General features: G+C 39.6%; 1 protein-coding gene across 3 annotated transcripts; it reads right to left on the bottom strand.

Moving 5' to 3' along the window:
• Nucleotides 1–6,674: 6,674 nt before the first annotated feature.
• kcns2 (potassium voltage-gated channel modifier subfamily S member 2) lies at nucleotides 6,675–11,225 on the bottom strand. 3 transcript variants are annotated; one of them, XM_016670672.1, is made up of 2 exons: nucleotides 10,280–11,225; nucleotides 6,675–10,239 (listed from the first exon to the last, which is right to left on the bottom strand). In XM_016670672.1, exons 1-2 carry the CDS (start codon nucleotides 10,403–10,405, stop codon nucleotides 8,755–8,757), a joined length of 1,611 nt encoding a protein of 536 aa, XP_016526158.1. In that variant the 5' UTR covers nucleotides 10,406–11,225; the 3' UTR covers nucleotides 6,675–8,754. The 3 variants fall into 3 exon arrangements, with proteins under 3 accessions (XP_016526158.1, XP_007550543.1, XP_016526159.1); XM_007550481.2 differs by having other exon boundaries at nucleotides 6,675–10,196; nucleotides 10,565–11,224; XM_016670673.1 differs by having other exon boundaries at nucleotides 6,675–10,233; nucleotides 10,276–10,413.
• Nucleotides 11,226–23,990: the final 12,765 nt, after the last annotated feature.

Here is a 23,990-nt window from a genome sequence, read left to right on the forward strand (position 1 = left end):
TATATATATATATATAATTAAACATATTTGTTATAACTGTCACCGTGTCCTCACAGAATGAGACAGAAAATCTTGGAAAAAAAAATCCTGGTTCTCTGCCTTCTCCCAGTGCTAACTAGAATCAACCAATCAGAGCCAGGAGGCGGGGCTTAGTGCTGTCAACTATGTCTTTCTCTCTGCTACAGCTAGCAGAACATGTTGAGAATGCTAAGGCTAGTTAGGATAGCCAACGATAACGGCATATAAATGGTTTTCCTGTAACTTTGAGTTGTTTCTCAGCACATGTAGCAGCAAGTACATGAGATTGATTGGCAGCACTAAGACCCTCCTCCTCTCTCTGATTGGCTGTTTTTGCTCGGGAGCAGTGCATTTCTTCAAACGCCAATTGTGTCTCAGAGAGGAGCTGGAGGAGGTCAATCTTTTCACACATTATCTGTCTCATACGCTATCAGGAATTGGTGACACTTAAAAGTTAAACGCTGCAGCTTTAACTTTGCCTTTGAATGCAAATTGCCTCTGCTGACTTCTGAATTTAGATCAAATAGAAGACACGTTGTGGATGCAGAGAGCCATGATGAGGCTTGGTTTCCTTCTTTAATCAGTTTCATTTGGAGGGCCGTCCCCCTGCAGCGGGGCCGGGGGACAGGATTTTAACACCAGGTGGATCTCAGAGCCAATTAACAACAGGCAAGTTATTTTACCTCAATTATGACAAATTTGCCTATTATAACTATGCCCCAGAACTATAGAGGATGATTGTGGCGCTGAGTGTTTTAGTGAGCTGATGATTCAGGGAGATCGATGGAGGAAGAGAGGGGTGATCAGCCAAGAAGAGTGGGACTTCTCAGTAGCAGAAATAGACTCATTGTGTGATTATGCTCCCATCATGTCTCCCAGTGTGTTTACACAACCCCTGCATCTTCCAGGAAATCAGTTTCATCCTCCTGACATAGAGAGTGTGTTGGATGTGATGACACATCCTGCTAACAGCCGGCGTCTGGTTGTGATCCAGAAATTATTTATCTTTTTCCCCCTGTTTCATTCGAATGAAGTCAAAACATTTCTAAACATTGACGCGCATCACTTCACAGTTGGTGTTCTTCCACCCAAAGAGCAGGTGACTGCTGCTGCAGCCATCCACCTTCAGCTGTTCCACACATTGCTGCTGTTTCCGTTTCTTTTCTGTCCAGGTTTTTCAAAACTAAGGACCTTGTTGTATTTTCTGACGTCATCCTGCTGGACTCAGCTGGACCCGGAGCGCTCAGAAAAAAAAAAATAATAATAATATTCTCTGACTTCTCCAAATTAAACTCTGCACCAGTGTCCTTGGCACATCCTTGAGAAAATTGATTCCACGCAGAAGAGATGACGCACATTTACACACACACACTTGCTCCACGCTCCATAAATCCCCTTAACATGCATTTGCACGCAAAAATACAACCACAAAAAACACATCTTACTGACACACACACACACACATTTTTACTCACTTTGATGTTGGGTAAAATATGTGTTATTGTGCCTGTCTTCTTTACTCAAACCCTGCAGCCCTGATCTCAGGGCAGTAATCCATCCAGTCTGAGTCTGTCTGTTATTTGTGCTTGCAGCAAAGTCTGAGCTCCTCGTTTCCCTCCAGCATTTTCATGTTTTGTCACAGTAGAGCTGAACACTTCGCTGTATTTTATAGAGGATTTTATGTTGTAGTTCAACTGAAAATTATTCCCATTCTTTGTAAAATCCCATAAGGTGAGTCAACTTGAAAACTGACCACCATCTGTGGTCAGTTTTCAAGTTGTGCCAGAGTTTCTCAGTTGGATTTAAGTCTGGACTTTGACTGGGTCGTTTTACCAGATGTGTGTGTTTTAACCTAAACCAATGCGTTGTTGGTATGTTTTAGTGTTGCCGTCCTTCCTCCACCGTCTCAGTTTTTCTGCAGGTTTTACTTCCACCCATTATCTTCTCATCAAATCAGAACCACTCCTGTTTCTGAGCTGAAGCGACACTAACCCACCATGTGATGCTTCCACTGGCATGGTTAGGTGGATGTCCTGTAGATGTGCCATACATTTTATATTTTTGCATGATTGATTGAACGTTACAGTCTTGTTTTTAAGACCTAACCCTGTATTAAACTCCTCCATAACTTCCCTCTGGATCTTCCTGCTGTGATCCTTCGTCTTGGTAAAGTCATAAACCTGTGAGGCCTTCACTGAATGCTGAAATTAAATGACACACAGTTATTAATTTCTTAAGGTTGCATTTAGTTTAAGTTCTTTCAGAGTGAAAAGGTTCTGTTAAAAACAAACAGACTTGTGGAACTGAAGCGTTTTGCTCTCTGTACTCCTTATTTAACATCCATACAAACCACAATACTTCTTGTTGGATGTTGACTAAAAATACATTGACCTTCCTTTCAGGGAATCTAAACTGACTTGTTTTTTATTTTATTAAAATCTGGGAGAGATTGCCAATAATATCCATTATTTTATTTTATTTTTTTTAACGGCTTTGAGTCAGATCCAAAACCATCTGCATCTAAGGACGAGTAACTTAAGCAGAAGGATTGGATGTTTTAAAATGAAGATGCATTAATGTCACAATTTGTCCACAATCTCTGCAGTTCATCAATATTTAAATGGCTGCTGGGAGGTTCTGGAACAAGGCCAAACACAGTTTTACAGACTAGCATTTAAACACAACGTGGTTACTTCACGGTTTGATTACAATAATAGTTGTTTCAATTATAATCCAAGGAAAAATATGCTTTTATTGCCCTGGTTTTATTTAAGTAGTTGGCTAAAGAAAAAAAAAACTGAATATCTTGAAACTGCGATTTTTAAGGAGTGTTAAATCATCTTTTAGTTTGAAATGCATATAAGAGTATTTTTCTACACAGTGAAATAGAAAATGATTCATGCAAATTAAGCTGGTTGTGCTTGCAGTTATGTTATTTTCTCTCCTCCACTACGGCTGAATTATATGGATAAATATTGCTCATATGTCTAATTTATGCAAATTGTTGTCAAGGGAGAAACTCTGAACTTCCCAGTTAACAGCTAATGACAGCTCTGCATTGTTTTTAGAATTTCTGATTGTCAAACTGAAGGTACTTCAGTTTGACAATAAGCCCAGTGAAGCTGCTGAACTCTTTTGTATTCCAGTAATCTTATTGTAACCCAATCCTCGCAAAACCCAGCCAGTATTTAAAAGATCAAATTTATGCCTTTCACATTTTTAAATGGATATAGACAAACATAATTATATGAAATGAATATAATTGTCTGATATATCCAAAATAAGTAGCCACTGGATTATCAGGAAGAAAACTTATAATGCTGTTGTCTAATTGTCTGATTAATAAAGCCGGGTATAGATGAAGATTAGTGGCGAAAAAAAAGCAAAACCTGGGGCAGCAAATGAGCTTCATATGAGCTGTAATAGTTTAAAAGTTATAGTTTGGTGTATTTAAAAACGTCAACCATGGGTTTTATTTAAATTTTTCTGCTCCTGGTCTGGAATCTATCTAGTTTTCTCTGCATTACCTGCGTTCTGTGTTGGTATGAGATTCACGTGTGATAATTAGCGACGCCGTGATCTCTGTGACGACTATTTCTGGAGATGAAACACGGTGGGAAGATATCAAAAAAAAAAAAGTGCCAGGGAGAGAAATAGACGAGGCCGTTGAAAGGATCCAATCTTCCCACTCTGTTTAAAGTGAAGGCATGGCAGCAGATGGTAATGTGCAACAACACGGAACGCCTGCTTAGTAACAGAGTTTAAATCACCAATACAGAGCAGACTGGAGATGACGCCTGTGCTGCCAGCTTTAATAAGTTCCCCATTAGACACACTGTCTGCTGCGTTTGTGTAAAGTACTTTCACACACACACACACACACACACACACACACACACACACGCGCGCGCGCGTGCGCGCGCGTGCGCATACACACAGTAGGACAGAAAAAATACTGCTTAGTTTATTCCCCATCCACCTTCTGTTAATAATTATGCTTTTCTTCCCACATTTTTAGGATTGTTTTTGTGCTGCTTCTGCTTGTCTTTGTTCACACCTAATGAAAAATAAACCACATAAACTTACGTTGAACTTCTATAGGACGCCTCTGTTTCAGCAACAGGCACTTCATCAGAACGTTCTTCTGCGCTTTGATAATTACCCATCAATATCAAGCGCACCTCTGAAACCTTTGATGAACACACGTGAGGGATTACAGATTAAAGGAGCTTAACTGATGTTGCTCTCTCTTTTCTTTCCATGCGTGATGAACTTTAATTTAAGGGTGGATGATTGTGATCATACCAGGGGAAGATGAATATTCTGCCCGTCGTGTCGTGGCTTTAGCTGGAGTCTGTGGTGAAATGAGTTTAGGAAGACCTGCCTTTCTTTTACACATCAAATACCTGAGTGATTTTTAATACTAAAAGCAACCACATTGCCTTCAGTCTCTGTAAAAGTGTGCTTCATCACACCTCCACATTTTTACAAATAAGATGATAAAATACATTTTCATTGTGCCAGTGCTGGCAATTGGACATTTAAATCATCCGATTGTTTGAAAAAACAGAGAGAGGAGCAGGAGGGGAGGGGGATGTTGAATGTTGTTCACCCAGGCCACCAACAGCCTAGGACCGCCCCTGCACATACACACTTAGAAATTGTAAGAATATTTGGACCTAAGTGACAACACACAAAAATCTGTCATTTCTACCTCATTTTTCTTCTATGTGAGACTGAAAATGGACACACATTGTTTCTCTGCCCTGATTTGGTGAAATGTCGCCGGTCGTCACTGTGAACTCGTTTACAATCAATAACTGAGTTTCCGAGGCGGTCCGGCTCTGCAGCAGTGCGATGGATTTTCTCCCAGGAGGGAAATCTTTAAAGGTTTAGAAGTAAACAAACGGAGGCAGATTTAATTGGACTCTAAGGGAAAATCCCAATTGAGGCGAGCTCACCGGAAACGTGTGGAAAACATTCTTGGAACGCCATCATTTTCTCATTAGGACTGAAGAAGAGCTCAGGATGACCTTCGAAGTAAAATGAAAGACAGAAAATTGCTGTTGTGCTTTGTTTTTCTGTGATTATTTAAACCTAACTGTAATATTATGTTGTGTTCTTTCAAGCCTGACGTCTTTTTTTTCTTTCATGAAGATTTGTGTTTGCAAATTGAGACTGCAAGAAACTGTTTTACATGAGGGGAAAAAAATTAACAGGTTTCAATGAACTTATTAAAGATGAGAGAACAGCAGATAAATACGGATGTTTGTTCCAGAATCTGCAGCATTAATCAGAAGATTTTTCTTGTAGCGTCAGTAGATTATATTTTAAAATCACATGCTCTGCAAAGTAGAAGTAGGTCTCAATGGGAAGTCAGTGAAGCTAACCCAGGTTAAATTATGAAATGCCAAAAGAAAAAAAATATTGACTCTTTTTAGTGCTGCAAGCTACTTGTAGAAATTGCCTCTTTATCCTTTAAACTGAAATCAATGCCAGTTAGTCAGCGCTTTGTTGAATATTGAGAGCAGCTGCTGTAGGAACTCCTGGTAGGGCTGCAATGAACCAGAACCAGAACTTCATTCTCTTTAAGATGAAAGAGAATGAAGTATAGGAAATAAGCAAATATTTCCCATCCAGCTTAAAACTGGAAATAAATGATTATTTTTTTTAGATCTGATATTTAGATCTAAAAATTACAATCTTTAGACAAAAGAGTAACTTAAACTATTCAACTATTCAGTCATGTGTTCTTCTTGCAGCTGCTATTCAGAGCTTACTATATAAACAGACAAAATCATATCCTATAGATACATATAATCAAGGTAGAAATCAACTGTCCCTGTGTTTGTTGTTAACTAGACTCCTATTTTAAGGTTTGTGTCATACATACAGAGGACTGCATGCATTTCTTGAAAATTTTGCAATAATAAAGTTTGTGAAGAAGTACCAGAGTGGTCAGAATTCAATATTGAGGATCATTGATTATTTTGAATTTTGTGAAAAAGTTGCCCATATATTCTGCTTTCTGGGTTTTATTAAAATGATTTGTGAGTTTCATCAAAGTTTTCTGTCAATAACTCAACACAAATAGACCTGTAATGATTCTGAGCCAAACTCTGGCCAACCCAGCTCCAAATCTGTCCCAGTCTGAATGTCAGATGATCAAATTGATTTATGTTGCTTTTCTGATTAAATCAAACCAAAGAAACAGAAGCAGAGTTTACTTTTCTTTTTCCTTTTTTTGTGAAATCCTGCAATGTAGTCCTAAAGTTCACTGCCCATATTGTCTTTTTTTTACAGCTAAAAAATAACAGTTTTTTATCACATCTTTAATTCTGACGTAAAGTGGAATAACTTAAACAGTGGTAGCAGATTAATAGTTTTGCTGACGCAAAGTAAAAAGATAAAGCTCCAAAATAGCTTTTACGGACTCTAATGTAATGTTGCAGCAAAAAAAAAAAATAATAATAATAATAAATCCTGGCAAATTCCCTCAAGAGGAATTTAATCAACATGTCACTTCTGAGCGGTTGCTGGTGTGGCTGTCAGTATGTTGAAGATGCTGTCAGTCAGTCATCGCTAAACACTTTTACATGTGTGACTGTAAAAGAAGGGAGCTGCTTCCTGCTCTGGACATTAATGAAACAGGGAAATGTAACAGGAGTTTTCTTTTAATTTGTTATTTCGTTTCGACCAAACATCTGAAGAACTGTTGCAACACCACATTTACACATCAAGTTACCTTCAACTGGAGAAACACCAGGGGGTTCATGTGGACATTTTCTTTTTGTTTCTTTTTTTTATCGTCAGAACAAGTGCAGCTGAATGGTGGATAACAGTGTGACGCTGTGACACTGACGCCCTCACGACCACTAAGACTGTAGACAACACAAACAGGAGTATCAGTTTTGGTGTGATCTGATTGGCCTACTTTGATGAAGAGGCCTTCAGGGGAAACTTTGAATCACTTCAACTGAGGCCCGGTGAAGATATGATCACTTGCAGTTTTTTTTTTTTTTTTTTTTTTTTTTTACCAGTAGAATGATAGCAAACCACAGTGAGGTTTTAGGAAAGAAAAAAGTTCTCAGAGTGAAAGGTTAACAGCAGATCAGGCAGGAAGTTCTATTTTAAATTGTTTATCAATTTAAAACAACTTCAACAGAAAATTTCTATATAAACGGCTACAGCTGTGTATTATTTGCCTGCCCCTCCTTATACTTGATCTTTCTTGATCTTGTTTTATTTTCAGCTGGGAACTCTGAAAAGAGAACAAACCTAAAACATCACCAGCTGAGCTTCCTTTACAAATGTGCGCAAACCTTTGTCTATGTTCTGCTAATACAGAACCAGACAAATTTCACAATTGCTGAGTTTCAATTAAACTAGAAATGTTATTAAAATCACTCGTGAATAACTTTGCTCACATCTTTGTATTAGGTCACCTCAGGTCCATTAGTTAGGAAGTGAAGCAGGTCTGTGTCCAAGTCAAAAGCAGAGTTTGGAATGTTTGGAGGAGAAGTGTCGGTTCTAAACCCGGGGAAGACATTGTTGCTTCATAAAGGGCACAGAACAAAAGAATAAACCAAATAAAACAAAAATGGGGCCGTAATATAAGCCTAATCAAGTGAGAGTCAGAGAGCTATTTGCAGTTGAAAACTGTGACCTTATTCTAATGCAGCTGAAGCTGAAGCTGCAACACCTTCATTTTTAATTCACTGTTAAAGTAAAACTGTGAAAGTAGAAAATGAAATTCATTCAAGGGACCAGTTAGTCACCGTTTCCCTGTCAGTGCATGTGGTCATAAGAAATTGGTTTACTGTCTTTTGTTCTCATTTGGCCCCTGTCTGGAACCGCCTATGTCACCCATATTTTGCTATGGCTCAATATAGCCATAGCAAAATATGAGCAAATGTCTGAGGAAGACCTGGTTCCTCAGATAACAGACAGATCTTGAGAATGCATCAGTGTTGTCAGGAACGGAGTTACAGATAAGGAGGCCAGTGGGAGGCTGTGTGCAGTGTGTGCTGCAGTGTGTGCTGCTTTCACGCACATAAACTAAATCACTGCAGTTTGTTTTCTTTGGAACAATCTCGCACAGATCAAGTGCACTGGTTTGTAAAAATTTGCTTTATTTGTCATATAATCATATATTTTTTAAGCCTGTGTTTAAGAGTCTTCATTGCCATATCCCACTTTTATGCACGTCACATCTGTGCTGCAAAATGCCAAGTTGTGATCATGCTGTGTTTGAATATTTAACATGGAGAAAATATTACAGCTTCTCTCTCTAAGTACCAAAGCGAAAACCATAATACTCATTTCCAGCTCTGCTTTCAGAGACAGACTGAATGCAGAAAAACAAAAAGCGACGAAACAGTGTTGATTTTCAAAGACATGAACATTTTGAGGGTCAAGTTATTTTTGAAATAATAAAACGTGACTTCCTGTCAGCCTTCAGTGGCTCTGAGGATTTCCTTTTTTCCACAGACTCACTGTGACGTGAAATCTTTCCACCACAATAGTTACTGATCACTTCTTCACAGAACCCCACTTAAAACAAAACCGAGTTGCTCCTTTAGAAAGTGCACGTGATCTTTATATTGTCTCACCGGAACTGACACACACACACACACACACACACACACACACATTGACACGTTATTGCACTGAGCTACAGAGAGGCAACTCCTCCTCCAGCGGGTGTCAGCACCCCGGACAGCTCCGAGCCGAGCTTCACTGTAACGACTCATTCAGACTCTGTTCACTCGGAGAACTCCGGCTCATGTTCGACAAGCTGGCCATGAGAGACTTCACCTTGTGCGCGTAGTAGTTCCTCAGGTTGACGGAGGGGACCTCCTTGATGCCCTCGTCGAAGTCGCAGCTTCTCATTGCGATCTCCAGCTGCTTCTGTCTCTTGTAGAAAAGGGAGAACTTGTTGAAGATGAGCGTGATCGGAAGCACAACGACCAGGATGCCGGCCAGGATGCAGGCCGAGGCGGTCAGTTTGCCCGGTATGGAGACGGGCACCACGTCTCCGTAGCCCACGGTGGTCATGCTGACGGTGGCCCACCACCAGCAGGCGGGGATGGTGGACAGGTCCTCGCTGTCCTCTTTCTCCACCGTGTAGGCCATGACGGAGAAGAACGACACGCCGACGGCCAGGTAGAGGAGCAGCAGGCCGACCTCCTTGTAGCTGTTCCTGAGGGTGGCCCCCAGGGACCGCAGGCCGGTGGAGTGGCGGGCCAGCTTCAGGATGCGGAAAATTCGCATGAGTCGCAGGACCTGCGCCACGCGGCCCAGGTTGGCGAGCGCCGGGCTGCTCTCCACCACCAGGTTGATGAGGAGCGTCAGGTAAAACGGCAGTATGGAGACCAGGTCTATGACGTTCAGCGGGTGGTCGAAGAAGTGCAGCAGGTCGGGGGCCACCGCGAACCGGGTCACAAGCTCCAGCGTGAACCATCCGATGCCGAAGTGCTCCACCGTCTCAAAGCGCGGGTCTTCCGTGGGCTCCCCCCTGCTGTCCAGCACGCTGAACTCGCTCATGCTGTTCATGCACATCGTGGCAATCGAGCCCAGCACCACCAGGATGGACAGGATGCTGATGATGCGGCTGGCCACGGAGTACCCGGGGTTGTCCAGCATCAACCAGACGCGCCTGCGCGCGCTCCCGAGCAGCTGCTTGTCGAACTTGGTGGCGTCGTTGTAGAACTCCAGCAGCTCGTCGAATGACGACGTGGTGCTTCCCTCGTCGCTCCTGTCGTCCCAGTCGTCCCTGTCCTGGTCCATCTTCCTGCAGTGGTAGGCGCTGCTGCAGCAGGAGTCGATGAAGAACTCGTTGATGCCCCAGTACTCGATCTCCTGGCTGAAGGAGAAGATGCACAGCTCGGCCATGACGTGCAGTCGCCCCGTGTTGTAGAAGTTGAGCACGTACGGGAAGAGAGCGGGGTTCCTATCGAAGTAAAACTCTTTCTCCGCGTCGTCGTAGTCGTCGCACAGCTCCAGGATGGACTCCTTGGACTGGCACTGGAGGAGGCGAGCCAGCCTGGTCTCGGGGAAGCGGGAGAGCGTGTCCGACTGGAGACGCTTCTTGAAGCCGCCCACGTTGATGCGGATGCCCGCGTTGTCGTCCATGGGAGCCCCGGCGGTCGTGTCCCTAAGGACCTGACCTGTCATGCCTTTAAAGAGGGAAAGACACACACACTCACGCGCGCGTGCACACACACACACACACACACGCGCACACACACACACACACACGCACACACACACACACACAGATGCGGGGCGCACAAAATGAAAGGATGAAAGGAAGAGACAAAAGAGAGACAGTGGCAGACCAAACACATTGACGAAGAAGACACATTGGCAGACAAGAAGAAAGCATAAGTTAGTTCAACTGCCCGCAATGACAAGGCTTTGATGCTTTAATTAGCTGTTTCCATACTTAGATACCTAAACTAACGCATTGCTTTCCAAGCCTCTATTCCAAAAGACACAGAAGAGCTGCTTGTTTCTGTAGCTTGTTCAAACAAAGAGAACTTACTTCAAACGGTCGATCAATTCACCGATTTCTCTGAAACACTCTTCATGTTTAGCGGCGGCTCATCGCAGTCAGAGGGCAACCTCTGGACCTTTGTCCTCCGAGCTCCGAACTGATTCCAGTTTCTACCGAACAGAAAGAGGGCGACACCGTTCCAGAGGATCCGCTGTTAAAGAGAGTGTTGCCTCCAGACAGAGAACACTATCTACTCCTTTAAGTGTCTGAATGCACCCGGAGGCTTGCTGCTGCTGCTGCTGTTGCAGCCGTCGGTTCTCACATCCTTCATTCATAGGATGGGGGGGTGGGATTTGGGAGGGGCTTGCAGCGCCTCCAGCTACAGGTAGGCTGTAGATTTATTTCTGTGAATTCTGGGAGCCAAAAAAGAAAAAAGAAAGAGAAAAAGAAGAACAGGACTGATACGCCCTGACAGCCGCTTCTGTTTGAGCAGTGGGGAATTCCTCTCTGTGTTCCTCTCTGGGTCTTCTTTCTATCTGTTGCTGCGCAGCAACACGTAGCCTCCTCTCTCTCCTTTTTTTCTTTCTCTCTCTGTCTCTTCCTCTCCTCTGCACCGCCCTCCCGATGTGATCTCAGCGTCATGGTGCTGAAGGGGCGAGGCGCGCAGCTCAGCCACGGTGCGCAGGGAATCACCAACTAACCCGCCGCGCGAAGCAGGCAGAGCGCCTGCCAGAGGTCATCAACCGAAAATAAAAGAGGTGGTTTTTAAAGTGTCCCCTCAAAATCTTTTGACTTTAATGCATCATTAATAAAACATTTAAGTTGCAAGGTTAGATAACTAAAACCAGCGAAATAACTTAAACTGAAATTGAGAAAGCATTTTTGGTTAACTGGAATAAACAAACAAATAAATACATAAATAAATAAATGCAATAATTAATTATGGAACTATATTGTGAGTTTATAAATCTAGCCAGGGCCGGTCCAAGCCTTTTTGGGGCCCTAACCATCTTTTTTTCTTTTACCAACATGTCAACACCAGATGATTTAGAATTCCTAAGCTACTCTATCTAATTATCATCATTTGTAATTAGCATATATTATACCAGTGCTATTACGACTATTTATTTTAAGCTTACACAAGAAATGAAGTAAAAAAATAAAAAAAATCATTTGGATTTTGAAATGCAGAGTAGTATTTAAGTGTGCCATTTTTAAAAAACTAAGAGTAATATCAGCTGATAAACACTAAATTTAATAACTTATTTTTCCCCTACAGTGGCAGCAGCCAAAACAGGAATAGATTAATTATTAGTATTTATTCTTTTTAAAAATACATAAATTGTTTTTCTATGTGCAATAGCATTTAGTTTGCAATGTTCAGTGTTGTTTAAAATATATGTATATTTGTCTATCATGCTAGTTTGGTGCTCTTGGGGGGCCCCTGGTGGCGTGGGGGCCCTTAGCAGCCACTTAGCTCGCATTGCCTTGTGCCGACCCTGAATTAATGGATATAATGTCCTTCGTTTTTGTGTTTATGAATCTATTCATTAGCCTTTCGAACTGATGTGAAATCAATTTCCCCCAACACACACACACACACACACACAATTTATGTCAGCTCTTGGCAAATCACGGCACTTCATGCTTCTGTCTCACACACAGTGTGACACAGTGACAGTACAGCTGCAGCTTGTTGGTTACTTGGCAAATGATTAACACAGAATCATCTACATAGATTGTAGTTTGCAGTTGCAACTTACAAAAATGTGGAAAAGTTTAAAGAGAACAAATATTTCCCAAGGTACATTTCTGCTGCTAGTTGATTATCTCCCCCCCTCCTCAAACTCCATTTTCCAGGATGCATTAACCCATCATCACATTTACATTCAGGGTGTTTCAAGAACTGACCACACCAAGCTGTTCAGATTCTGCTTTGCAGTTCTTCCTTTAAAAACGTGGAAATTATTGTGTTGAAAAGAGAAGAAAGGAACATGTTCTCACCTCCTCCTGATGCTGCTGCTGTTCCAGCAGCAGCAGCATCATTAACAGCCTCTGTATGCTGAACACAAAGCCAGGGCTAAAGAGGTGGCCTTGCAGAGCGGCCTGGCTTTCATGGATCAAGGACTGAAGGTTTTCTCTTACACAGCTCGATGCGGCTCACACTGCAGACTGCTGCTGCTATTAAAAACGCCCCAACACAAACGGACACATGCGGAAGCTAGCATCAGGGAAAAACAACGAAGCCAAGACACTTTTCCTAGAATTATTCACCTAGAAAGTGTCTTTGAAAAAGAAGTGTTGGAAGAATTGAATTTCCACAAAAAAATATATTCTACATATTCTACATAAATGCAGTTTCCTATGACCAACGTATGAGAGATGTTTGACCAGTCAGTCAAACAAGACAGAATGTGAGTTTCTAAAATTGTTAATCACTTTATTTTGTTCTTTTCCCCCCATTTTTATCAATAATAATAATAATAATAATAATAATAATAATAATTCAGATGCAGTAAAACTACCCAGAGATCACAGCTTTAGAGGTTCAGCTGTAGTTGCACCAAGCAGAGGAATTCATTTAGGCAATGAGTTTCTAAAATTGTTAATCACTTTATTTTGTTCTTTTCCCCCCATTAATAATAATAATAATAATAATAATAATAATAATAATAATAATTCAGATGCAGTAAAACTACCCAGAGATCACAGCTTTAGAGGTTCAGCTGTAGTTGCACCAAGCAGAGGAATTCATTTAGGCAAAGATCTTCCTAAATGTACCAAATTCCCCTCCAAGTGTGAACAGAATTTAATTATTGAACATGAATAATTACTTATTCTACCTCATCAAAAGCCTTTGTTTCATGATCAAGTGTATGTGTAGAACTCTACAAAATTGATCAAACTACGACCCCACTTTTAACTCACTCCCTGGATTAAGACGGCAGTTCAGAATTTCATGTCCACAAGTTTATTCTGGACACAGAAGTCCAGAATAAACACAACCTCCATTCATGGGCTGAACTGAGGTGTCAGGTGGTTTTAGTTTGATGATGGCTTGAAAAGGTTTGCTCGAGCTACAATTCCGATTTTAGAATTATAGCTGGAACAAAACTAATAAAATTACCTGTAACAAATTACATTATTTTCTAGGTTTGTTCAAATAAATTTTTTTTTCTTTCAGTGCATATTCCAGCTTCTAGTTTGTGGAAGGCGAGGCTCTTGGGTAGTTCTTAAACATCCTGACCAGTTTTTCTTTGACCCACTTTCATTCACACATATTCACAAACACTCGGTCTAAACTCTCAGGCGGCGCTCGTGAGAGAAGTTTGAGCGTCTAAAGGAAACAAACATTTTCAAACCAGGACAAACTTCTGAGGACATATAATAAAAGCCCACAGCAGTCCTCCTGCCCCCTCCACTCTTATCCGGATGGTGTCATTTACTGGCCATTTTCTTTAAGTCTTCAGGGCTTAGTTTCATTTGAGAATACATTAAGGATCATTGGAAGCAATTTTCTCCTGGCTGTATTTTGTTACAAGCTTGTTTGGAAACAAACATGAGTTGGAGGCTGTGCTGGAAGAGTTTAGGATCTTCCTTTTTTGCGATTTTTTTACTCCCAGGCAGCCAGTGCATTAATAATTCATAACGTTTCTTTTTCTCTCTCTCTCTCTCTGCACAATTGTAAGTTAACAAGAGCTTGTAAATGGCCCTAACAGATCGGAGCCCTGCAGCTGCAATCATTCTTCATCCTGGAAGCTGGGATGTGATCAGCTGCTTTGAGCATTCTTATCATGAAAGGCTGTGACAGAACTTCAACACACACTCTAATACACACACACACACACACACGCACACACACGCACACACACACACACACACACACACACACACAACTTATGCCTTTGAATTATTCTTATTTGTGTGACTTATTAGTTTGTAATGTTATATAAATGTCCTTTTTTGTCATTCAATATATTTTCCAGCAGGATTTTCACTCTCTTCAATGGCCTTCAGTTGTCAACATATAGAGAGCGAGTGGAAGTTATGTCTGCGTCTCCTCATGTAATTCAGGTGAACATAAATAGAGGCTGATGACATATTAACACACCTCCTCAGATGTCATTAGTGTGGGTGAAGAAGTTAACACACGCTATCAGGTCTTTGTCTGACTTATGTGTGTGTTTGTTTGTGACTGTTTGAGCCAACAGGCTGTGGCCTTCACTTTCTGCGCTCCGTGAAAACACGCTGCGTTTGATTCATTCCTCTCCCACATGGTTGAGATTAATGCGCCTCTTTGTGGAGGAGGAACTATTCCTCAAAGCTCATTGCCAAAGTCCCTGTAGATCTGTTGCAAGCAAAGGCTTTCGCCAAGGAAACTTATCCAGTGATGTTTTTCTGCTTTGCCTTGTCACGGCGTGCTAGCTTTGAGCAATCTAATCTCATCCAGGAGATTATCAATGAAAGCAAACTAACAAGAAAATTTGTTACAGTGAACCTTTGCTTTTGCTTTTTTGCCCAATGGGTCAAACTTTGATTGACAATGATTAAAGATTATTAAGCTATTCAGTACAGCTGTCAGTAAAAAGAAATGATAGCTAAAATAATCTGATTTTTGGGATCCTTTTGTGCGTCCTGTTACATCTGGTGAACAACATTTCAGTAAAAACAGCACACAGGTTTTCAAACATGGTGGTGGTTTGTTGACATTAGCACTTTACTTGTTAGCATAGCATTCACGCAGCTATTTTACTCTTTCATGTGACATGGCATGTGTCTAAATTTGGAAGCACTGACATCAGGGTTTCACGATAGCATAGATTTGACTGAAAAGTGTTGAATCTTCATCAATAAGTTTACTTTTAATCAGTAGTACTGAAACTACTAGTCTCTTAAAATTAAACAAAAAATAACGTTAGTGTATGTAAATCTCTGACTTTAAAAAGACTAATACAAAATTCTGTAAAATTCTCTTTCCTGTTCTAAGACTTAAAACAATTTAATTGTTTTGGCAATTTTAACTGATTTAAAACAGAAGAAGATTAATTTGATCTTAAGTAGATGTCAGATGGGGAGAAACAAAAGGTTATGTGTTTGTTTCTAGTCAATGTGAACATATAGTTTCACCTGTAGGTGTGCTGATGTATATATATATATAGATATATATATATATACATATATATTTGTTATATATATATATATATATTTTTTTTTTTGTTTTTGTTTTTTTCAAAGTCAGAACAGATGGTTTAAAATGCTACAGTACATCAGACTGTGTGAAACGTGGCACTTTTCATGAATGGAAGGGAGGAGGTCTTCGGTGAGAAAAATGAGCAATCAGAGCCTTTTTTCTCTCTCAGTGCAGTGGCTCCTACGTTTCAAATCAAAGCCATTAATATGCTGCACATGCTTGGCAAGCTTTCATTCACTTATTTTATCTCTTGATGGAGACTTGCAGGAAGCCCATTGTGAATGGAGGCAGAACATGACTGTCAGCGTTTCCTTTCTGTGGTTCATCTCTGCCAACACAACAGCAGAAAAGCAGAAACAAACGTTTTGTCCACCAAACATGAGCCGCAGTCAGAATCCTCAGCTTCAACTCAACTCAAAATGAAAATCTATGGAGGTTTGTGACAGACCTAGAAATATACAAGTTGGTCTGAGATTTGTAGAAACTGAGAATAACATTTTAAAGCCATCATTTTTGCTTGAGTAATTTAAATATTTCAGCCCGGCTGATTCATTTTCTTTTTGGCTCAGTCTCTTCCAGCGTGATGGTGATGAGGCAAACATGAACCACAGCCATTGAAATTGTCAGTGGATTTAATTTGAAGTTATTAAACAAAGAGGAAACTGGTTACCTGTTTCTAGGCAACACAATTTAGATTTATCTGAAGTTACTTCATAAATCCTCATGGGGACATAAACAGTTCGAGTTCAAATGGAAAACTACTAAATAAAAGTACTAGTTAGAGCTGGATTTTACATTTTCTCCACTAGGACATTTTGTCCTTGGACAGAAAATATCTGTAAAGTTTTTGTTGTCAGTGGTGCGCTGGAGTACAAGGAGTCTCAGCGTTTTCATCTTGCATCCTGGCTTCTCCAAAGATGTCCTGGTTTCTAAGTTGACCTCGGGTCTCAGCCTATGAGTGCATGTTGTTGTTGTCCAGTTTGTCTCAGTGTTGCCAGGTGATATTTGCAGGGCTGCACACCACCAAGCTCCATCAGCCTGGATAGAGAACATCTGTAAACAGCTGTGATTTAGATCTTATAACATATTATCAATTGGATTTTGGGAAAAAAAAAACAAACAACTTTGACTGGCCCAGCACATGATTTTTGGATCCATGTTTAGTGTTGTTCTCTTGCCGGAAAGTGAACTTCAACACAAGGTCCAAGTCTTTGACAGTCACAGTGTTCTTAAATGTATTTCAAATGTATTTGAACAGGGACAATTTAAACAACAATGTTGGATTCAAAGTCAAGTTTATTTGGAGTGCACACATCAGCAACAAGGCAGTTCAAAGTGCTTTATAGCATAAAAACATCAGTTGTGAATTATGAAATAAGCAATACACATTATATTTTATCAAAAGCCATCATCAAGAAAATATACATCAAATATGTTGATCAATATTATAGTTCTTATGCATCAAATGCAACTCTAAACAGGTGGGAGTCTAGCCTGGATTAAAAGGAACTGAGTGTTTCGGCTGTTTTTCCGTTTTCTGGACGTTTTGTGGTGATTTGTGGTGCAAATTTGTCCCAGATTTGTGGTGCATAAAACCTGAATGCTGCTTTTAAAAGAAAACCATTGACTTCTAACTAATGGCTTATTCACCAACCCAGGCCCCACTTAGGCTTTTAAAAGTCAACCTTTAAAGATAATAATATTAATAATTTCTTCTGGGATTGGCTGGATTTAGTTAAATCTGTCAGCTTCTCAACTCTGACCAGCTTCCTTGTCCCTGCTGATGCTGTGGCGTTGTAATGGGTGACCCTGAGAATGCTATTTTCCTAGGAAAATATGAAAGGTTCAGTTTTGGCCCAGAGAAGTTTTGTTCAAATTGGCTTTAAAGAAAGGACTTCATGTGGATTTCATGCAACTTTGGCCTTCTTCCTGCTTTCCATAACATAGAAATGCACTTTCCAAAGTTTACTAATGTATTTATCAAACAATACGTAGACATATATATTTAAAAAAAACATAATTTTCCTTCCATTTCATAATCAAGCTCTACTTTTATCTTAATCTGTCACATGAAATTCCAATAAAATACACACAATGTAACAAAATGCTCTCAATAACAAACTGAGATTTCAAGGTTAGAAGACTTGATGTTTGCATGTCATATTCAATAGTCATACCAGTATATGATGTACCATTTATTCCTCCAGAGGTCCATATTCTTTAAACTTTTAGTGGGATTATTTTAGGCACTGAGCAGAGAGAATACATAAATAGAGGATGGTGAAAGTAAGGTGGCAGAGACCAGAAAATGGAGAAAGTTACACTGAGACAAAAATATAAGACTGCGGCTCGGTTCTCTTTCTCTTAAATCCTCAAGTGCAGGCTCAGGCGAAAGTGTGTAGGAGTTATTTTTGCCGAGTAAATCTTTCAGTGTGTGTGTTTTACCTCTATCACACCAAACTTTGTCTCTCACTTTCTTTCTTTCTTTGCTGTGTTTAACTATCTTTAACATGGAGCACACCATCTTCTGTTTCCCCTCACAAAAATCTTCTATTCTTTACTCTTACATTGCAAAAAAAAAGAAAGGAAAGAAATCAGTATATCTACCAGTTCTTGTAAATAAATTAATTGGTGAAAACTGCAGTTTATACATTTTACATTGTACATTCATTTTATAGACTATTTTCCTGTTCGTTTTAGGAAAATAAAACTTTTCCCCCCATAAGTTAAGGCAGTATTATGTAAAATCAACTTTTTTGAGCTTCACATTATGTTATAATGTTAACAGTTCATACCTTGAGTGTTGCCTTAATTCTTACATACATATTTGAGAAACCCTTTCATCTCCATGGCAACCATTTAGCTGTGCAAAACTCCTGGGTGGGCCTAGCCCCCCTTTGAGGTGCAGCTCCTCCTTTGAGCTGTATTTTCCAAACTTCTGAGCGTCTGCAACACAGAGCAGCTTTCCCCCCAACTCAGCTCCTTCAGACTAGCTAGAAGCAATTAGCAAACCCCTCATGGAACTACACATCTATTGACCTCATTATATGAGCTACTTCTAAATAGTAATCTGGCAAAAATGTTGTTAAATGGTTAATAGAGGAGCCATGTTGTGAGAACTTCCTGAAGGTGGAATTTTAGACACAAAAGGAGTTTAAAAAAAAAAAAAAAAAAAGACAGAGACCCAATTTCAATATATATATATATGTATATATATATATACATACATATATGTATATAGCATGTTTTTAACAACTGAAAAAACATGCTATATTTCAGTTGTTTTTAACAACTGAAATGAACATAGTTGATTGCACCATGAAATGAAAGACATATACAACATTTTTCTTTCACAGTAGAACATTGACTTCTGCACCATTTTTAACTGTAAAATCAACACTGACAGTACCATATAACTGTGAAAGAAAAAAAAATTGTTTTGCCCAGTGTATCTCATCTCTTCAGGGCTTTCTCCATAAGAGGTGAAGGTTCAACAACGTGTTGACCTCATTCGTGGCTGAAAACGTCAGCGTCATCTGAAGTCTCACTGAAGCCTTCAGCTGTCACCCAGAGAGCAGCTCTGACGGACAAACCAGCAGGCTGCTGGAAATTTGTAGAAATAATAAAAAGGTGGAATCTATTTACTCCTGTTATTCTGACATATGGAATAAAATGTGCTTTCAGCCGTCTTGGTTCTTCCGCTTCACGCCACAGTAATCACATCAAATGGGTTTTGATTATTATGGCAGAGAAAGCTGGCTGACTCAGTCAGGACCGAGTGCAGAATGAATACAGATGGGAGCTGGAGGAGCCGCTTCACTCCCAGTGTTACTTTCAACGACAACAATTATACTCCGAACATATTGAAATAATAAATCCGCCTTTTAACTAAGGTTTACATGCTTGACATGAATCAAATGTGCTTTGACATCAAAATTTAAAGCAGCAACAACTTGACTTACAGCTGGATGAGGAATTGAAAGAGGGGAGAAAAAAAGCTGAATTAATGAGTGGAGGAAGGCAAATGCTTTTAGACAGGTGCAGCACTTGCAACAATTAAAAAAAGAAGAAGATAATACCCAATTATTGCTCAGTTTCGTCTAAAAGAGCAGTAAAAGGTGAGTTAATTACTTTAACTGGAGGCTCAGTGTGGTGTTGTTTGGGTGGGGGAGGACTTCAGTCACAGATCCTGCTCAACATGCCGACGTTTCAGAGCTGTGAAAGCCACATCTGCTGCGTGAAAAGACATAAGTACCACAGACTCTGTGCCTGGTAACTCGAGTTTCATGCAGGCTAAGCTTGAGTACAGGTGTTACAGAAAGGAAGAAACAAAAAAAAGCAATTTAAAACTGTAGAGATGCAATATTTTAGCCTATAGCTGGTTAAATGTATCTGTAGCGCAAACATTTCCAAGATGTTGAATAAAGACATGGTATATACTCTTCAAAATGAAACAATATTACAATCCTGAAAGCATGGTGATCCCCTAAAGTGGCTCAGCCAAGTATTTTGATATATTTTTCCCATTTAGTTCACCACTCTACTAATCAATCAAACAATCATATTTATTCAGCCACAAATATGGTCCATAAAAAACAAAAAACAGAACAACAAAAACAATAAAAATAAAATAATCATCCACTGCCCTGCATGTGGTACTAAGAAGAGCTGCAACTTAGACTATTTTACTGATCAATTAATCTATCTATTATTCTGATGATTAATCAATTAATCAGATTTTTAAGATGGCTCATTATGCAGATTATATGAGGTACTTCTAAATGATAATCTGGCAAAAATGTTGGAAAACATTTAACAACATAAGCTGTTTTTACACAATAAATCCATTAAAAGATGCAAATAAACAGAAATAATTTGGTTGTTTTTTTTAAATAAGGTTTTCTGATTAATGTTCTCATTGTCTGGTTTAAGTGGGCATTTCTTTGACATTTCTTAATAGTTTTCTTTTTCAATTTCGTTTAAAGCTGAAGATTTTGTATTTTAACTTAACTTTGCTTTAAACATTTTCCAAACTTTCTCCCTGACCATGCAACAGTGTTAAAAAATACATTTTTATCCCCAGGTTATCAGGCTTTTAAACTCAATATGATGGAGGTTTTTGTGTAATTTTTAATGCATATGATGAAACTGGGGTTTTTTGTTGTTGTTTTTTATTTATGATTCTTAATTTGCGTGATTTTTAAATGGTGTTGAAGAAGCTCATGGAGTACAAATTTAGTTGCCCAGTCTTCTTTTCTGAACAGATGACAGTGAAGTTATTTCTATATCTAGCAAACCTCTGTTTGTCACAGAACAGCTGGATTCATCATCCTGATGGGACTAGAATCTTCCTCACTTGATGGCCTCATGTAACAGTCAGAAGGGATTCACAGATTCAGTTTGACAAATATAAAGCTGTTGTGTCCTCCCTAATCTAACACTTTCATCAGACCTAATCATAGCTTAACGTTTCTGAAACATTCTTGGTCATTATGAGAATTCAATGGGAAGTGAGACGTTATGCTGGTTTCTGTTTGAATGTGTTGTCTACTTACAAATATTGAGGCATCACCATGAAAAAAATTGGAAACATAACTTATGCAACAGGCAGAAATCTTTAAAAAGAAAAAGAAGAAAGAAGAAACACTTGCAATGCAAAGTTTTTTTTCAATTGATTTCTGTATTTGTGTCAGCTTGATGCATGTTTGGCTGTCAGATCGGTGTTGATCTGCTGTGTTTCTACAAGCCAGATGTTCCTGCAGAAAGCTCCGATTGTTCTGACAATTTCTCTCCCTCAGGTGAAATACTGAATTGTGGGAAACGTCAAAATTCCTCCTTTTTTTTTTTACTAAAAAAAATCCAAACTAAATTATTTGCATTGCTCTGGGTTATTTGTAGAGTCTGGAAGACCCTGCCAAGGTCCTGTTGGCCACTTGTCAATTTTGCATCTGAATAATTCAAACAGCTACAATATATTTTTAAATAGCTGAAAAAGTCAAATAAAAAATATGTTCATAGAAACTATGTATTTTACACAGGCATAAGTGATTGATCCTGACTAAGTATTGTAAAATGACAGATATTGTCTATTTCAATATTATTCACATGAGGCTTTGTGTCATGGCTGCACACCAACCAGGGGAACAGCACTTACTGGAACACAAACTCAAAATGATTGAGAATTTCTGAATTAATGTAGTTTTTAATCAGCTTTTACTAAACAAAAAATACTTATTCACTTTGATGTTCATGGCAAAAGAAGTGGTAGTTTGTAATCAAACAACAATTTAGTGAAAATATGGGTAGCAGACTGCAACAGACCAGATCTGAATTTTATATGAAAAACACAGTCACATAGGAGATGAATCGCATTCATCATTCCTTTATTCAAAGCTGGGATCAATGAAAACCCATGAAAGACAAACAACGGCGTTTCCCTGGCCATCCCTTTGACCAGCAGCCGCAGCTGGACCCATTCTGAACGCAGAACAGATATTATCACCTGAATCGATCTGCGCAGCCTCATTTGTTATAATCGCCTCTTCTTGTTTTGTCATCCATGTAGCTGATGATGAGCTTCCCAAAAGGAAAGAGGGACATGAATATGTATACTCATCCACAATGACACACCTGCTAGTGTGTCATTGAGATCATTACCAGTTTAGCAACAAGTGGGAAACACTGTAGCTCATTTGAATCATTTTCTGCTGCCTGGACTGCACGGGCAACTGATGTGTGTCTCTTTGATTTCCCTGCTGTCCTGAATGTGCCCAGCAGATGGAACAGGTTTAGCTAGGACTTCCCGAGCTTTAAATGTATTATGTGTTTTCCAGGCATGTAGTGCCATTTTGCATGATAATCAAGTAACTACTCTTTCTGAAACTCCATCTTCAGGAAGTTATCACAGTATGGCTCCTCTGTTAACCCTTTACCAACGTTTCTACCAGTATTGCACTGAGAAGTGGCTCCTAAAATGAGCTCAGTAGATGTGCAGTTCCACCAGGTGTTTGCTAATTGTTGGTGGCTAGTCTGAAGGATCTGGGTAGGAGTCATGGGAAAACGGCTGCTCTGTGAGACGGAAGCTCGGAAACCGTAGCTCCGAGGAGGAGTTTTGTCCTCAAAGGAGGGGCTAGGTCCACCCAGGCGTTTTGCACAGCTGAACTGTTGCCATGGAGATTAAAGGGTTTCTCAATCATGTATGAGATCAATAACCTATGCACAGTATGCTGTTATTTTTGCACATTGCTCAGCCACAAATCAAGGCAACACTCCATGTATGTCTTCTGATGAAGAAATAAAATTATAACACGATGTAAAGCTTAAAAGAGTTGATTTTACATGACACTGCCCCTTTAAAAGACAGGAGTCACTTTATTCAAATGGATGTTGAAAGCTATATGTGTGGGCAGTGCGGGCCAAAATGTGTTTATCATACCTCAAGCAGCCTGAATTTGTTGGAAGTAGAGTATGTGAATGATATGGCAATGAAAAATAACTACTGAGGGTTATTGTTGCTAATGGTGGTTTTACAAGTTATTGGATAAGGGAAGCAAATGATGTCCTTATCCACCGCAACTGTTCCATAAAAAATGTTGTTCTGTCTGCTTGTTGGAAAACTGAATGCACATTTAGGAGGTTTTATAGAACTGAATGGAAACAATATTGAAATTTTACTAAAGCCACAAATCAAAGTAGTGCTATGAAGGCCTTGATGTTTGTTTCCTTAGATTATCAATGCTTCTTTACAGCTTCCACAACACACTGTTCCAACAACCCGGGAGGTTCAGCTGATGTGCCAAACAGAAAATGAAATTCACTTTCTTTTTCAACCTCAGTGTTACAAACTTCTGCCAATAAAACTGCTTCATCCGACCTTAAAAGGGAAGTTAAAAACCGCACTGATCACAACATAATAGAATCTGGGTGAATCCGGGTTTTTAGTAACTCCTTAACATTCTGGTCATCTCCGTCCAACATGGTCTGATCAATAACCTTACATCCAGGCAAGCACTATGCAAAACACAAAACAGCAACTTGCACAGTATGCTGTTATTTTTGCTCATTTCTCGTTCTTGGAGGTGATATGCGCCAACCCCGCCACCTGTCGTAATTTTCTATGGGCTTATGTCAAATTTATTGATACCGAAACATTTAAAAACAATAATTGTGCTGCTATGGTTAAAAATATTTTATTATGCACACAAAATTCTTCTGCATTTTCCGTAAGAATGAAGACGTGACAATTTGATCCAGAAATTGCAATCATCGCGTCTTGTTTGTGGT

Source organism: Poecilia formosa, unplaced genomic scaffold (genome assembly GCF_000485575.1).
Source record: "Poecilia formosa unplaced genomic scaffold, Poecilia_formosa-5.1.2 Scaffold36, whole genome shotgun sequence".
NCBI classification, from domain to species: Eukaryota; Metazoa; Chordata; class Actinopteri; order Cyprinodontiformes; family Poeciliidae; genus Poecilia; species Poecilia formosa.